The sequence below is a fragment of the Epinephelus lanceolatus genome, chromosome 8 (genome assembly GCF_041903045.1).
Source record: "Epinephelus lanceolatus isolate andai-2023 chromosome 8, ASM4190304v1, whole genome shotgun sequence".
Taxonomy (NCBI): Eukaryota; Metazoa; Chordata; class Actinopteri; order Perciformes; family Serranidae; genus Epinephelus; species Epinephelus lanceolatus.
The window spans coordinates 10,660,999-10,677,476 of NC_135741.1; the positions used below are offsets into that span (position 1 = coordinate 10,660,999).

At 38.4% G+C, this 16,478-nt stretch overlaps 1 protein-coding gene across 1 annotated transcript; it reads left to right on the forward strand.

Annotated features, from left to right (window-relative positions):
• The first annotated feature begins 5,707 nt into the window (after positions 1–5,707).
• Positions 5,708–13,742, forward strand: nemp1 (nuclear envelope integral membrane protein 1). Its single transcript, XM_033628317.2, has 9 exons — positions 5,708–5,840; positions 8,072–8,193; positions 8,501–8,717; positions 8,807–8,879; positions 8,968–9,061; positions 9,163–9,277; positions 10,392–10,617; positions 10,976–11,152; positions 12,901–13,742. The coding sequence occupies exons 1-9, from the start codon at positions 5,729–5,731 to the stop codon at positions 13,055–13,057; spliced, it is 1,293 nt and encodes a 430-aa protein (XP_033484208.1). The 5' UTR covers positions 5,708–5,728; the 3' UTR covers positions 13,058–13,742.
• Positions 13,743–16,478: the final 2,736 nt, after the last annotated feature.

A 16,478-nucleotide genomic window follows, 5' to 3' on the forward strand; every position in this document is an offset into this window, starting at 1 on the left:
GGTTGCCAGATTTTAAAAGATCCCATTGTGAAATATGTTAATTGCATTATTCCCACGTTTTTCCACTCCCATGTGTCCCAGAACAGAGACCCTATTAATGGTGATGCAGATTCAGTGACATTCACAGGAAGTGAAACACTGTGTCAGAGGCTGGTAAGAAACATAATTTCTCAAATATTTCCTCTTTTACAAACTGAGCAACATCCTCAGACTGCTGAATAACTCTCCTTGAGCAATATGTTCACCAAAAGCAATGACACCCAGCCTCTGGTAAAAAAAAAAAAAAAAAAAACAGAAACCATTTTACAGCTTTACATTGACAGTGTGCTTCACTTCAAAGACGGAAATCATATGGACAAAGTAAGCAACACGATGTATGGGAAGTTAAGGTCTGGACAAAGTGAACTTGTTGGTCAAAGTTATGGTCATGTGGTGAAAGTCACAAGTTGTTTTTGAGTACTATGGACGAATTCATTATCCAAAGTGCACATTTTTATGGTGTGACCACCAACATTTCATTTTCATCAAATTTAGACATGTTTATATGAATAAATATGACATTCTTGATGACATGCTCTGTAATATCAGTGGGTACCTCTGAGTCACACTGTATATTTTCTCTCACATTAATGCTGATAACGTGAGTGCAGTGGATCAAATTCTTGGCCTCAGTTGGTTCCACTGTACTCTATACGCTCATTGTACCACAACCGTATCAAAAAGCAAACACCTGAGTGACCCACATCCCTGAGCAGACCTTAATGGACTGATAATATCAGCATACTGTAAAAACTTCACATGCTCAGGAACTGAATTTGAAACAACGTTTTCATTTGAGTAGTTTATGAAGCAGTTAGGAACAAGTATAAGGGTTGTGGTTGGGCACTTTGACTCATATGTGGCAGAAGGGTTCAGTTCAATCCTCCTGTAAGCTGTCGGACCACAATGATAACGCAGCTAAAATGCAGAGTCATGTGGTTAAGCCATTTGTACACCACACACATCATGTGGGCCTGTTCTTCAGTGGTTCAGTGTATAACAAGAGTAAAGTCTACAGCCATGATCGCAGCTCTGTGAGGCTATAGTCTGCTCAGGCACATAAGGCTGACTTTGAGCTACATGTTACTGTTAGCATGCTAACACAACCACAATGGCATTAGGCTACTAGAATACTGGAGCTGTATTCACAAAGCTTCATAGTACAAAGAGGTGCTCCCAGTGGTGAACTTCTAAGAAAATTCTAAGAATTATAATGTTTCTTAGAAGTTCCTCTTAAAGTTAAAGTGTATGGTTCACATACATGATTCACAAAGCATCTTAGCCTTTAAGAGATCTCCTGGGTGAAAACTGTAAAGAGTAGAGAGGAGGACTTTTAAGAGTTTCTTAAGCACATGAGAAAATAGTGGAAACACAAAAAAGGTAGGTGACATATTGTCCAAACACTGAATGACTGTGAGTTAATGAAATGCTACAGATTAGATCCTGCAGGAATAATGTTTGTGGTCGATCTCATTAGTGATACACACACATTTCCCACCCAACACAAAAATGCTATGACGCCAGAAATAAAATGAACATAACACTAAGATCTATGGAAAAATGCAACAGTGCAACAGTGATGACTTAGATCAGTCTTGACCTTCCAAACACACTTTCACAGTTTCATATTGTGATGCAGTTAATTACATTTCCACTGGGTGTCCACACCTTGCAGGCTCACGACAAGCCTTGTCTGTGACAACCAATCACATCTGTAAAAAGAACATATACCTAGCAAAAGGGTCAACCACACCTCCTCAATAAGGTAAAAGTTTAAGATATTTTTTCTCAGACTCCAGCTGCTGTGAGAGGCAGCAAAACATCCTTTCATTTTATAGTTACAGGTTACGAATAAAACTCTGCATGGTATGAACAGTGGTTACATGAGCCTCAAAACCAGTCACAACTCAGCCCTCTATTGACCAATCAGACTGTAGTGTTCACAGCGCCACCTTTTAGTACCAGATCTGTGTGCTAGGTACCCCAACAGAGGGGGGACCAAAAATGGGGACGGTACAGTACGGTTCCATTGGTACCATCCACAACTTTTCACAGTGGAGACGAAAAGAAAAGTACCAAAATTAACTGAACTGTACGCTACTGCTCGGTGGAAACAGGGCTTTACTGTCCCTTCCGTGCTCAAAGTTGCTCTGAGAACTTTCCTAAATCATTCCTAAACTAGGACTCCTTACTAATCTTTTTAGGCTAAGTTAGGAGTTCTCTGAGAGTTTTTTCTATACAAAATGTCACGTCAGTCCATCCTTGTTGAGTGTGGCTTGGTGTACAGTTTATTTGAGCTACCTTTTAAATCATACTTATGTTCATTGGCAATGTGCACATGGTATCAGTAGTAAGGTAGTGGTAGTTCAGGTTACCAAGAAGGAAGTAGGTATACTGTCCTATATTCCAATGGCTTTTTGGCTGAGAGGCGTTTACTGTAAACAGCCAGAAGAGGAGGCGAGGGGAATACCCCGTATACCTGCATACACCCTCCAATACACCACTGAGTGTCTGCCTGTTTGTTTCACTGTAAATACAGCATGTCTGGGCATGCATGGACAGCTATTTGCAACTCTGGCATCTTATGTATGCATATGTTGTGTCTTTGCTTTGCTTTTTTTTTATAAATTCTATATGTCAGTGGGTGTATTAGGGTTGTGCACTGTAGTTGTCTTGTTTGTCTTTAAAGCTCTCAGTGTCTCACATTGATGGAATATCATCTGATTGTCCACAAGAGGGTATCACAGAGTCCAGACAGTGTCGGATCCTCTCTTGTGCCCCTTTTCCACACTCATGGGATGGCTTGGCTTGGTTTGGCCCGTCAGCCCAGCACAGCAGGGATTTGCATTGCCATTACAACAGGGCTACCTTCTTGAAGGTGTGTCTTTAGCTGATGATGGCTTGTCTTGAGTGATGATGTTCAAAAGCAGCAGGCTGATCCACGTCTAAAGTTCCCTGTTATTTTTGTCGTATGTGTTTTTCCATCGCACAGCACGGCAGGTAAATAAAGTTTACCTGTTGAAGGTGAGCTGTTTGCAGAGGTGCTGTAAGAGCCTGTTGTCTGCAGTTCTAAATCTAACTTTGCACATATGATCATGGGAAGAATCCTTTAAATTCTTGTTTTAATACTGTGGCTGCCTGTAGATGCCAGTTTACCAGTTTGTTAAAAAAAAAAGACTAAAAATGGGTATTTAAGTCATTTTTTACATGTGAAACTAAGAAAGATGTAAGAAAACTGCCAAATATGGAGATATACCTAATTTTTCTTACCATAGAACCTTAAAACATATAAAATTTGTCACAGGCTCTAAGCTCTAATGCACCAGTGTGTTTTTGTAGGACAAATCCAGTGGTAATATTTTAAGTGAAGCTTATCCTTAAGCAGCCTCCATATCTCTCCTCATATTTACTTACTCCACCAACGTCAAACTACAGATGCTCACGTTTGTACTAAAGGTACACAGTTTGGCAGAGTTTCCATCCGGGCTGCACTAAATAAGCTCCTAATAAGCTACAAAAAAACCTAACCACAGTCAAATTACAATATTTCAAACACAGAATAATGGACACTTGATTTACTGTAGTGGACACATGCAGAGGTTTTAATATTTTCGAGTAAATTATGTGTTTTTACTTTGGTAATAAGTTTTATTTGTGGTTAACAACCTCATAGTAGGGCACACAATACACATTTTCATACTTTACCATTCAGTTTTAACAAAGAACATGTACGTATATAAGTCCCATTTTGAGGTTCTTGTAGTTTACTTGAGTATTTCCATCTTCTGCGACTTCACAGGCTACTTCTCCCCCACATCTCAGAGGGAAATATTGTACTTTTCACTCCATTACATTGATTTGACAGCTTTAGTTACTTTGCATATTAAGATTATTAATACAGAATATATGACATCTTATTATAGATTGATCTTTCCAGTAGTGTATAAAGTAAATAAAATTAGCTCCACCTCGACTTGATGCAACATTAAAATGATGAACACATTAAAGGGGAACTATGCCCATTTTGTAAATTCATACAAGTTATTTCTGTGGTCTGACTCTCAAAAATATTAGTAAACGTGAATACTAGAGGGCTAAAACTCAAATTTGTGATGTCAGGAATGAAGTTTAGAGCTGCACCACAGATAATGAATGGTGAAACGTGTTCTCGATGACAATGAGAGCAGTCAGGGGAATTCTGAGTATACGGTTGCATTTTCTGTTTCAGAACTGAGAACACTAATAAAGCTCATGTGGGTATAAAAAGGAAAACAAACATTCTGTGGGTCCATAAAATCAGGCTCACATTCATTGTCTATGGAACAGCTGCAGACTTTGGCAGTATGACAGTGGTTTTCAAACTTTTATTGCCCAAGTCACATCAAAGGTCAAGCCAAAATCTCAAGGCACATCTGTGTTTATATCTGTGCCCAACAGCCTCTGTAACATGTGTAATCACTCTTACCACAACATAAGGCAATAAAATAAGAAAAGTAAGACAGGTAGCTTTTGTGATACTGTCTACTGACAGTTTTCTTTCTCTGTTGTTTTGGTGATAAGTTGTCGCTGGTGCTTTGTTGTAATTTGCTCTGTGCAACACTGCCATCCATTGTCCCTCTCACGGCTTTCTCCTTTCAGTTGCTATCATCCCTCACACTGGCTGCCAATCAGGGCTGTGTCACACACTTGTAATTCCCCCATGTGAACGGCAACAAATAGATTCCCCTGTAAAGGTTTTTAAATTAAAATCACATAATTTGGGTTTGCCTCTTTATTAGGAAATGGATATGCACAACATACTGATACAGTCAATTAAAAAATTTACTCAGAACTTTTTTGTATAGGCCTGGTTGAATATATCAGTAATCATGTGTGGTTATCACAAAATTCCACAGCACACCTGGATTGGCAACAGGGCACACCCTTTGAGAACCACTATGACATCACAAGTTTGAGACTTAGCTCTGTGGTTTCTGGCTTTAGAGGAGAGCTCATGTTCACAAATATTTATTGAACTTTCCCAGGCCATGGAAATAACATATTGATACTTATAATTTAGGTGGTGCTCCCCTTTAATGCATTAATAAATATAATCCAATAATATGATATACACTATTCTGATAAGGGCCATTCTGCCTAATGAGTACTTTTACTGTTGGTATTAAAAATATATATTTATTTCAACACTTTTGTACTTTTACTTAGGTAACATTTTGAATGCAGGATTTCTACTCTGTGGTATTGCTGCTTTTACTATAGTAGAATATCTAAGTACTTAGTCCACCACTAGTTGTAGCCAGTAACACGACTGTAGAAACATCACTCCACCCAACTGTGCAATAATTAGTATTTAAAGAAATCCCAAAAGTAAATTTAAATGTTTTTAAATCCTTCACTACTTTGACAGGTATGTACTGTAGTTTTAGGGAAACATGTTTTATCTTTATTTTGTTTATTTGACAAATAAACCCGTCACAATTTGTGTTATTTTATCTAAACATAGCGTAACAATTCATCTGGCTAAAAGTGTAACCCAACTGTACGCCTGGAGAGACGTTGAACGCACACTGACGATGACGACATCCAGTGTGACTCTGTGATTGGCTGGATGGCCTGTAACTCAACCGAGCTGTCAGAGGCGGAAGGGGCGGGGCTAAGCATTAGAGGAGGGAGATATGGTGCTATCATCATGGCGGGATGCATGAAAATGATAAACGATTTCACCTCTATAAGTATTAAATTAACGGCTATCACGGTGCTGCTTATCTGTTTACCTCAAACCTCAGGGCTCCAGGATACGGGTAAGAAGCAGTGTTAGTCAGCAGTTACGGAAACAACAATTATTTGATACGTATTTTAAACAAGTATCATTGCTTGCGGCTAACTCATGTTAGCTTGTGTTTGGTGTTTTCTGATGAAGTGAAACTGTACAGAAGTTATTTGATGCTAAGTCTTTCTGTCAGCCCGGTCACTGCGGACTGTCCTCTGTTTCTGTCTATGTACAAGGCAGGACTTTAATTTAATTTAATTATTTACTTAGATGTTGTATTTTTCCTGAGAACAAAAATCTAAACTTTGCTCGAGCCCTGCCCCGCCCTCAGGTTATTTTTATCATGCTAATTATAAAACCTATGCGTCACTAATAGAAACCTTTTTCATATGTGCAGCAACATAAACGATATTCAGGGAGTGAGTACAATAATGTAAACACCTAAACATTTCTACTCTGTTCAAATACTATATCTGTTAAGCTTATGATATGCATTTATGTATTAGTTTAAGCTTAATATAGTATGTTATTGGGACTGTAAGTCAACAAATGATCAAGCTAAAAATACATGTAAGGTAATATTAAAAAAAAAACAAGAATAAGTAATAAAATGAACAGTAAACATATACAGTAGGTAAATCCTTAAACAAAATAAATAAGTGTTGCATGTGGAAGAAGTATGAGTGTACATGGTCCTACCCCTTTTTTATAACTTAAATAATGCACAATATGTTTATCATATATACACATACATAATTGCTGAAATGTTAACTATAATAAGAGTAATAATAATATTTTATTTGTGCAGCACTGATTTAAACAAGGTTACACAGTGCATGAAAATAAGACAATAATAAGATAACAGTGAAAAAATGTTAAGAACTAAGAAAATGTTGTGTACAGAGGCAAAAACAGAACAAAAGGAAATAAATCACAAAAGTACAAATCAGGCATTAAAGGGAAAGTATTCCAATAAAAAAATGTATTAAGCAATGCAATGCCTTGGTGGCAAAAGCCTGATCACCTCTAGTTACCAGCCTCGATCTAGGGACGACTAGTAAGGGGAGGCTTGAGGATCTCAGGTTGCGACTCTGAGCATTGGTAGTCAGAAGGTCAGCTATATAACTGTTGAGCTTTAAAAGTTATTAGAAAAAGCCTTAAAATCAATTCTGAAGTTAACTGGCAGCAGTGGAGGGAGGCAAGTATTGGGGTGATATGTGACCCAGTTAAGTAGCAGGATTTAATGGTTCATATACAGTATACTTTAGCCCATAGAAATACCTTAAAACACACATAATCATTGTGCAGATGCCCATTCGGCATGTCCCAACACACAATGAGTTTAATATCCAAGCTGCTGTGAAATGTTACGTATGTGCACTTACGTTTCCTAACCAGGGACAGGGACAACGTATGCACAGAAATATAAACAGACATTCAGCTCTGATAAGACAAGATAAGATAAACCTTTATTGATCCCCAGCAGGGAAATTTGGTTTCTACTGCACCACAAGAAGAGAAATATTACAGATAAAAAGTATTAAAAGACGTAGGTCCATATAAAACTAAAATAAGAATAGATTAAAAAACTGACTACAAACTATACAAGAGCATATGGAGACAAAAATTACAAGGTAAACAGACAGTTTGATTAATAGAAGCAGAGTCAGTCAAGTCTGTGTTAAAAGTGTACACCAGACTGATGACTGATTGTAGTGGCCTTCTGGGTATCAAAATAAGCCACGAATGACCTGTCGGCACAGTTAATTTAGTCTGATGTGAATGACAGGAGATGTAATCCAGTTTAAAACGTTCACTGAAGAAGTTCAAATTACATTATCTGCTCCTGTGCCTAATGCAGCTCTCTGCTCAGCTAAACTGTACTTGAGATCAATCACTCAATTGAAAGGGGCATCATGATCAACATTCAGTATAGATGTATTTGTCTTTGCACATTGTCACACATGATCTATGATTTAATGTCTGAAACTGAATTTTGCACGATTTTTAATGAACGTGTTCACACATAGTGTCTCTTACACTGATGATTAAGTAGTCACACTTAGTGTTTGTGTGTATTAGAGCAGTAATATAAATGAAATATAGAATATGGTGCAAACAGGAATATAAAACAGAACAGACATCTTTTAAATTTGTTGTCCATATCACAGGTTTCTTTTAAAGTAAACAGGCCAATTTACTGTTTAAAGTAACGTGATGCAATCTCAGTATTACGTGCATGTTGCTGCTTATCAAACGCAGGTAACACACATCCAGTAACTGATCTCCAGGATGGTGGGGAGTACGTCATGTCAGGGTCCAACAGGTTCTGTTACAAAAACACTGTGGTGCCAACTTGGAAGCAAACATGGACAAGAATTCAGGTAAGTTACATGAATGGTGCTCAGCCAAATCCAGAAGTGTTAAAGTTTGTATTTAATGCACTTTCTCATAAAATAATTAGATAATGTTTCTGAAAAAGCGCAGGTAACAAAAAGTTCTGTGGTTCTTGGCAATGAATTCATTGTGGTGTAAAGTGTAAATATGTTGTGATCCATGACATCAAGAAAAAAAGAAGCCTCTGCATGAAATATGTCAGGGATGTAGTGTCAGCGGTTATTAACAAAGGTTGTATCTTAAAGCAGTTCCTTATTGTGAATTAGGTCCGTAATAACTGAAGGTTTCTGACAGGTCAAAGTTTGGAGTTCAAACGTGTTCAAGGTGGCAACTGTGGAGGGTGAGGAGGAGCTGCAGGAGCTGGATCGCTTCAGTGTCTGGGGCTGGTTTCAGAGCTTGTTACGTGAGCGGCACAATGAAACAACTATTAACATCAATTTATTCAGCAAGAAGACGTGCTTCAAGATCGATCCTGCTGACAAAACAAAGTACACTGTCAAGCACCTTCGTAGTAAGTGGGGAAACAAATGAATACTGTTTGTTTTCTGGTTATATTGAAAGATATGACACGGTCAACACAATGTTCTTTTTTCCTTGCAGAGTTTGATATCTATCTGTTTTTGGTATTCCTCGCTGGGGCGTTGTTGTTCATCTTTGCAGGATCACTCAGCAGGTAATTTTTCTTCCTCAAAAAATGTTCCATTGTTAGGATTTAACAGGGTCATCATATGTTATTAACTATTCTTTCTTCTTAAATGAAGGAGTCAGCTTTTTTTCTACTCAGCTGGGATGAGCACAGGCATGATCGCCTCTCTCATCATCATCGTTTTCATTTTGGCACGCTTTTTGCCAAAGGTAAGGAATTTCATTGCCCTCAAATATCCATAATTTTATGAGTGAAGTCACTTTGACGTCATACTTAATTATTGTTCCCCTTGTTTTTGCTGTTGCCACAGAAAAGCCCTTTTTATGCATTGATTGTTGGTGGCTGGTCGTTTTCTGTGTACGCCATCCAGCTTGTCTTCAGGAACCTCGGCGTGATTCTGCGAGAACACTGGAACGTGGTGCTAGGTACAGACCCTTCATTAACAATGTGACTTTTTGGTGTTTGAAACATTAAACCAAAGCAAGACTCTTGATGTAGCATATTTAAAAGCTATTTTTGGACCACTAAGCATAAAAGTTATGCACCCACTATATTTGTAACGTTTAGAATAATCCTTTTAAGAGAATATACCATTTACATAACACGTACTGCCTTGAATTCGTGAAGACTGCTTTGTCTTTCTTGCATGTCCTCACAGTGACTGTAGAATCCAAAAAAGGCGAACATCCTTATTGAATTTAAGTTAACATGGCTGCATTTAACAGCAAAACCAAATAAAAACATCTGTATACAAACACTGACACAACTCACACCGTTTAATCCAGGTCTCATTGATTCAGCCGTATCCTCAGTACTTCTCAAACACATGCATTTCCGCTTAAACATTACGATTTAAAACACATCAGTACAACAGTCGTATGAGTAGGACGCATGAACGTGCGTTTGAACACTTCTCAAATGGAGCTCATGGGCATGTCGTGTCCAGGCACGCAACTAGGTGCCACCTGTAGGCAGAAGTGTTTTAACTAGTAAGGTTTCAACAAAAATGCTTGAGTTCTGGAAGTACTGAGCGTACGACTGGGAAAATGAGACTTGGATTACATTGCACGAGTTGTGCGAGAGTTGTAAACAGACGTTTTGATGTAGATTTTCTGTTGTTAAATGTGGATCCCTGTGACTTCAGCTCATGGAGAATGCTCGCCGTTTGTGGATTCTCTGATCACTGCTGACGCATACGAAAAAAATAGAGTTTTCTTCATGAATTCAAGGTAACATGCAATGAGTTATTGATAGACAAATGATCATTTTGTGGGTGTTAAGTCTCTATTAAGACACAGATTTGTCTCCTGCCCTTGTTTTCTGTTTGTAATACTCAAGTATATGGTGAAAAATGCTGCTTAAATCTACATGTAGTACACCATCTGCTTAACATTGAACCTTGTGATTTGAATGACCAAGAGACAAAATACAGCATATTTTATTGGCTGCATGTCAGGGAAAAAACATGTAAAACTGTAAATAATTTTTGGGTTAATTCTACTTTAACACTTTGTAAGTCAGTATTTCTGTTTTTGTCAGGTTACGTAGGAGTGGTGGGATTCATCACTTTCGCCGTGTGTTACCGTTACGGTCCTCTGGAGGATGAGAAGAGCATTAACATCTTGTCGTGGACGCTGCAGCTGTTTGGCCTCCTCCTGATTTATTTGGGGATTCAAATTCAGCAAGTTGCCTTTGCCATCATCGTGGCAGCTCTGTTCTCCAAACACCTGGAGTACCCAGTCTCTCTGGCCGTTGCTGCGTGGAGGTGAGTGTTCACAGTGCTGACAGAAGGTGGCGTAAGAGTACAGTTACAGATAAAACAGAAAAGCCACTTCGAAAAAGCTCATAAGGTGTTCCTGTTTTATCATGCTTGTAATGTAGCTCTGTGGTTGTAAACAAGATTGTCACATGTTAATTACTGAGAACATTTGTGTTTTTGAGTCTTCAGGAAATAATTTAATAATCTCTACTGTAGTTTAGGTCATTGGTTCTTTTGAAAGTCTTTAATAATTTCTGCTTATTTCTACCTTTTTGATTTATCCAACTTGACATTGCTTGAACTACTGAAGCATCATTTTTTATAATTTGGATTTTTTTTATTGAGCATTTGCTGTGTTGTGCAGGAAAATCAAACGGTATATTCGTTGGAAGCCGGAGCCACGGCGACTGCTGACTGAGGAGGAGTATCAGAAAGAGGCGGAGGAAGAGACTCGGCGTGCTCTGGATGAGCTGAGGAAGTACTGCAACAGCCCAGAGTTCAGCCCGTGGAAGGCAGTGTCCAGGCTTCAGTCTCCGAAAAGGTCTCTTTCATATATATATATATATATATATATATATATATATATATATATATATATAATTTATATAAGACATGATGTAAGCTCAGCCCCCTCTTTGGTTTAACAAAAATAGGAAGACACTCTTGATTTACACACTAACTGACATTTTGCTCTGGCTAATAACTCATAAGAGTATAACCATGAAGAGATCAAGTTACTGTGATTCATTACAGAGCCTTTCGAAAGTATTCCTCCCCCACTTTGGGAGTTTTCATGTTTTAACATGTAACACTGAATCATAGTAGATTTAGTGTGCCTTTTATGACAGTCATCAACAGAGAAAGATTAGAAGTGCAGGTTTTGCCAAAATACTGACTCACCAAATGTTGGACCTTCCGGAAACACTACAGGTGTATCCATTCTACATTAAGTTAAAACCCCGACTACACAGGTCATCTCCATTAACTTACTATGTGACCTCTGAAACCAAAATGCTGACCCACAGTTGATTTAGGTGTGTATTTTGTATTTGTTCATGTAGGGATGTGTTTCCATCACAAAATCTACTTTAATTCAATATTTTTAGATTGTGAAACATAAAAACCTCCAAGGGGGTGAACACAACACAGATTTAGGTATCACAATGAACAGATTTTAGTTTTTCATGCTTTTATATTACTTTGAGGTTTAATCCAATGGACGTTGGTGCTGTGAACATTAGTTTAATTATTACTCATGTGATTTTGCCTGTGTTTTTACAAATTACAAATCATTACAGGAATAATTTCTAATAATTATCATGTCCCCCAGCCCTGTGTGAGCATCCTCTGATTATCCCATAATTGAATTTCTGGTAGCATCAGAAGGTTTATAGACCAGAGTAGTTGGCTTTAAAGGGAAACGTCTTTATTTTTGAACCTGGACTGTTATTTCCCATGTTTTTCTGTCTAAGTAACTAATGGGAACTCCAGGTTTTGAAATTGGTCCATTATTGAGAAAGAACACTGCAGCTGCAGCAGCAGAACAAGCTGCAGTGTAATCCATGGGGGCAATTGTGCACTGTCAATTTACATCCACAAATTGTGCTTGTTTTTGCCACTGACAGGCTCAGATTGTTATTACAAGTGTCTGACAAAATTATGGAAAATACCCTACGGAGAAATTAATGTTTTTCTACATCATTTGCTGGTCTGTTTGTTATTGTGACCAAGTCTCGCTCAAGGAAAAGTCTCTCGTTCTGAAATCTCACAGACTTTTCCACATCGTCAAAATCAGCTAAGTTTTCAGCCACAATGTAACACAGAAAATCTTTTAGATGACACTAAGCTGTGCTTTGTGTACTCTAACACAACAAACTTCTCAGCACTCCACTCTCCAAGTCTCACTAACTTTTACATCTTTGTTTTTCCTGCAGGAAGAACGAGCCTTTCCTTGAGCGAGTCTTGGTCATAATACCAGAAATGCCAGCTAAAGGCAAAAACAAATGTTCAGTTTCTCTGAAGAGTTCTTTCCATAATTCTGTCAGACACTTATAATTACAATCTGAGTTGGTCGGTGGCAAAAACAAACACTTTTAGTGGATGTAAATTACCAATGCATAATTATCCGTAGGGACAATATTCCCACCTGTTCAGCTGCTGCAGTGATGCCAAATGTCACCCTTAAGTTGTAAATATAGGTGTATGTGTAGTATGTAGGTAGATACAGTACGTGGTTTATATTCTGTGTAACCCTGATGTTGTTGCTGATCTTGTGATTTCAATCCACAGGTTTGCTGATTTCGTCGAAGGATCTCCTCACTTGATGTCAAATGAGGTGTCTGTCCACGCGCAGGAATACGGCTTCGGAGGATCTTTTTTTGAGGACGAATTTTTTGACACAGACGACGAGGAAGACGATCTTAAGCCTATGATGAAACCGGAGTGAGACGCCACTGTGTTCAGAGACTTATAAAGACAGAGACAGTTAGAGCCTTTCAGAAAGGTAGGCAGAGATCAGCTCTCCGTGGCTTCTGTACAGATGTCCGGACTGATTTGTGAGCAATCACTGTGGAGGCTGGATTGAGACAAAAACATGAATTGTGGTTTCAGTCACAAGAGGCACCACAAGGAAAAGTGACTGACAGTCACAGACAGAACGATGTGGTCAGATTTGTTATGAGCATAAAAAAAAAGACAAAGAAATGTAGTTTCAAAGACTGTGCACTAAAGCCAGATCTCCTCTTTTTCTAGGGAACAAAGGCTTCTGTTAAACTTGAAGTTACAAATGTTGATACTCGGTGATCGGGACCTTTTATTGGAGGTCAAAACAGTGAACTTTTTACTGTGTGATGGTAGTTTGTGTTGTCTTTAGCTTAGAAAAGGTTTTTATGTTTTGAAAACATTGTGTTCATAGCTGTTAGCCTCTAATGAGAGCATCCAGATTACATGAGCATTATGGTCTCACCTCTCAGAACAGCAGCATGATGAGGCCGCAGGTATTGTTCTAGCTTTCAGCTCGGGGAGGAAAAGTTTGGTCAAGTTTGTATTTCGCATTTTTTTCATTTTAAAGGACATAAGTGTTAGGAAGTGTCCCCAAAGTATTTTGAATAAAAAATATATTTGAACTGTGACGAGCCTGCTGCCTAATGACTACTTTTTACTTTAAATACTCTGAGTACAGGGGGAAGCGGGAATCACCAAAGACCCCATGATACAATATCACAATATTTAAGTCAAGATTTTACTGCGATTTTAAAGGTTTTTGCGATATGCTAAGTCTGCCTCAGTTAACTTTTAAAACTTTGCTTTTATCTAATAGATAAAGTTCTTGGTCTGTTCATCTCACTTCAGTCAGTGTCATTGCGGCCCCTGGTAGGTTCAACCCGACCAGATTGGTCTCAGGAGAGGAGCCAGACGAAAGTATGCACACTGGCCGTCCAGACCTGGGCGTGGCGCTAACAATGCCACCCCATAAAATACACACTGTTACCAAAAAAAACAACCCTATTTAATTAAATTTTGCTGCTGATATTTGCATTATTTTACTTAGAGGTACTGCTACTTTTAATTTCGTGAGAGATTTGAATACCACCTCTTTCACTACAAGATTTCTTTATTGATTTTCTGAAGGATAATTTAAGATATCTGGAGTTTTACTGTATTCCTTTTTGCATCTATGGCTGCAACTTCATGTTGCCATTTTCTGTCAATCATTTACAAAACAACAACATCTTTGTCAAAAAACTGCTGAATGCACAAAGATAATCAGTGTACAGTGGTATAAAACAGATAATCATAGCATTGATAGGCTGAAGAACTGCAAATATGGGGCACATGTTTGACAAATTAATTTACTGCCAATGCTGTTTCTGGTAAATGTCTTAGTATCTGATCAACTAATCTCCTCAGAGCAGCAGAGACAGAGACTTTGTCCTAATTAAATGATGTGTGAGAGGAAGATGAGGATGAATTTGTAGAATTTCCACTTAACAAATGGCAGAGGGCTGAACTGTGTCAAACACGGCACTTGCAGATGCTGCATTTGATTATAACAGATGCGGCAAACAGTTTGAATCTGCATATTGGGGAAATGAATCACTCAAGGTCAGTCTGATGAATGACACCTTTTGTTTTTCCCTCCTGTTATCTAGATTCCCAAATGAAACGTCATTTTACTTGAACCCCCTCCTCTTCTTTTCATAAGAATTCGCAGGAATTTCTTGCATCTGCAGCAAGGTAGAAATTTCTGACCTTTCTCATTTTTGCAATTTCACTCTGATATCTCCTTTGGCACATCTTTCCATGTAACTCTGTGAAAGTCAAAACTAAGTGATGACTGGCACACACTCCCATTGCGTGTCCCACTAAATGTCTGGTCAGTTTTAAAGTCACAGCATATATCTGCCACCTCTCATTAAGGCTCCCTGAGTTCACGTTGAAATGAAAGCGAAAGCGGGGAAAAAACCTGCAGTGGATGACCATAAATTTGCTTTTCAAGTGAGATAGTGTTATCTTAAATCAGGTAGCTTTCAGTATATGTTGCAGAGAAAAAACATTGTGTTCATCCTTTCTCTCCCACTCTCTAAACGTCAGTGAGCCATATCTGATGACATTTAGCCCATCTGCATGCCATCGCTGACTTCTTTACTGTAATGTGACCGTCCTCACAGCATCTGAAGGCAGGGAACACCCCAGTAACAGTGTTGCAAATGATTTCACTCGATTACACAACATCTATGAAACAGCTGATAAAGCTCGCATGATTTGCATGCATCCTGGGATCACGTTGGCACACAGTAATCATATGCACATGCAGCTGCATTTCCTGTGACTTACTTCCCTAAAAAATGCATCACCAACAGGGAAACCTCACTACAGTGCAAACATGATCATATTGCATGCGTATGAGGGGGGAATCCCTCGCATATACGGGCATATTGCACATGCTGTGACAGCCTTTTTATGATGGCTTCATGTAAAGTGTCTGGAGTTTCCCAAAACGTATAACTAGCCCACAATCGATCAATGGATTCTTATAAACCTACACATACAAAGGAATTAGCTGTTTATCTGCAGCCCTGATTCTAAAAAAGCTGGGACGCTGTGTAAAACGTACATAAAAAAACAAAAAGCAACTATTTTCAAATCCTTTTTGACATACAGTGAGAAAATAAGTATTCAACATGTCAGTTCTTTTTCATTAAATGTCGAATGCAGCTATTCACAGTAAATTTAGACCAGATCTCAATAAACCTACACAGATAGAGAAATCGTAAAAAAAATTGCAGTTACAGCTTAGATCCATGTCTGTGAAAACATGAATGCTTCACCCACACCACAAAATATCTATACAATCAGCACAGTTTCAAAGTGGACGCCCAAGATTATTATCTCTTATACAGTATGTGACCAAATGTCGTTCTCTCTCTGTTCCTGAATTATGATGTTGAATAATGGCCAGAATTTATTTTTTTGCAGAATAAAATGATATCACAGTGAAGTTGACCTTTTGATATAAAATGTCATCACAGTGACACACAGTCACAGTGACCTTTGACCTTTGACCCTTGACCCATGACCACCAAAATCTAATTAGCTCTTTGGTTAGTCTAAGTGGACGCTGGTTCCAAATTTGAGGAAATTCCCCCAAGGCCTTCTTGAGGTGTCACGTTCACGAGAATGAGGCAGATGCAAGGTCACAGTGACTTTTGACCACCACAGTCTAATCAGTTCATCATTGAGGTCAAGTGAACATTTGTGCCAAATTTGATAAAATTCCCTCAAAGTGTTCTTGAGATATTGCGTTTGAAAGTATGAGACAGATGGGATTGCAGTGACCTTTGCCCACCAAAATCTAATTAGTTCAC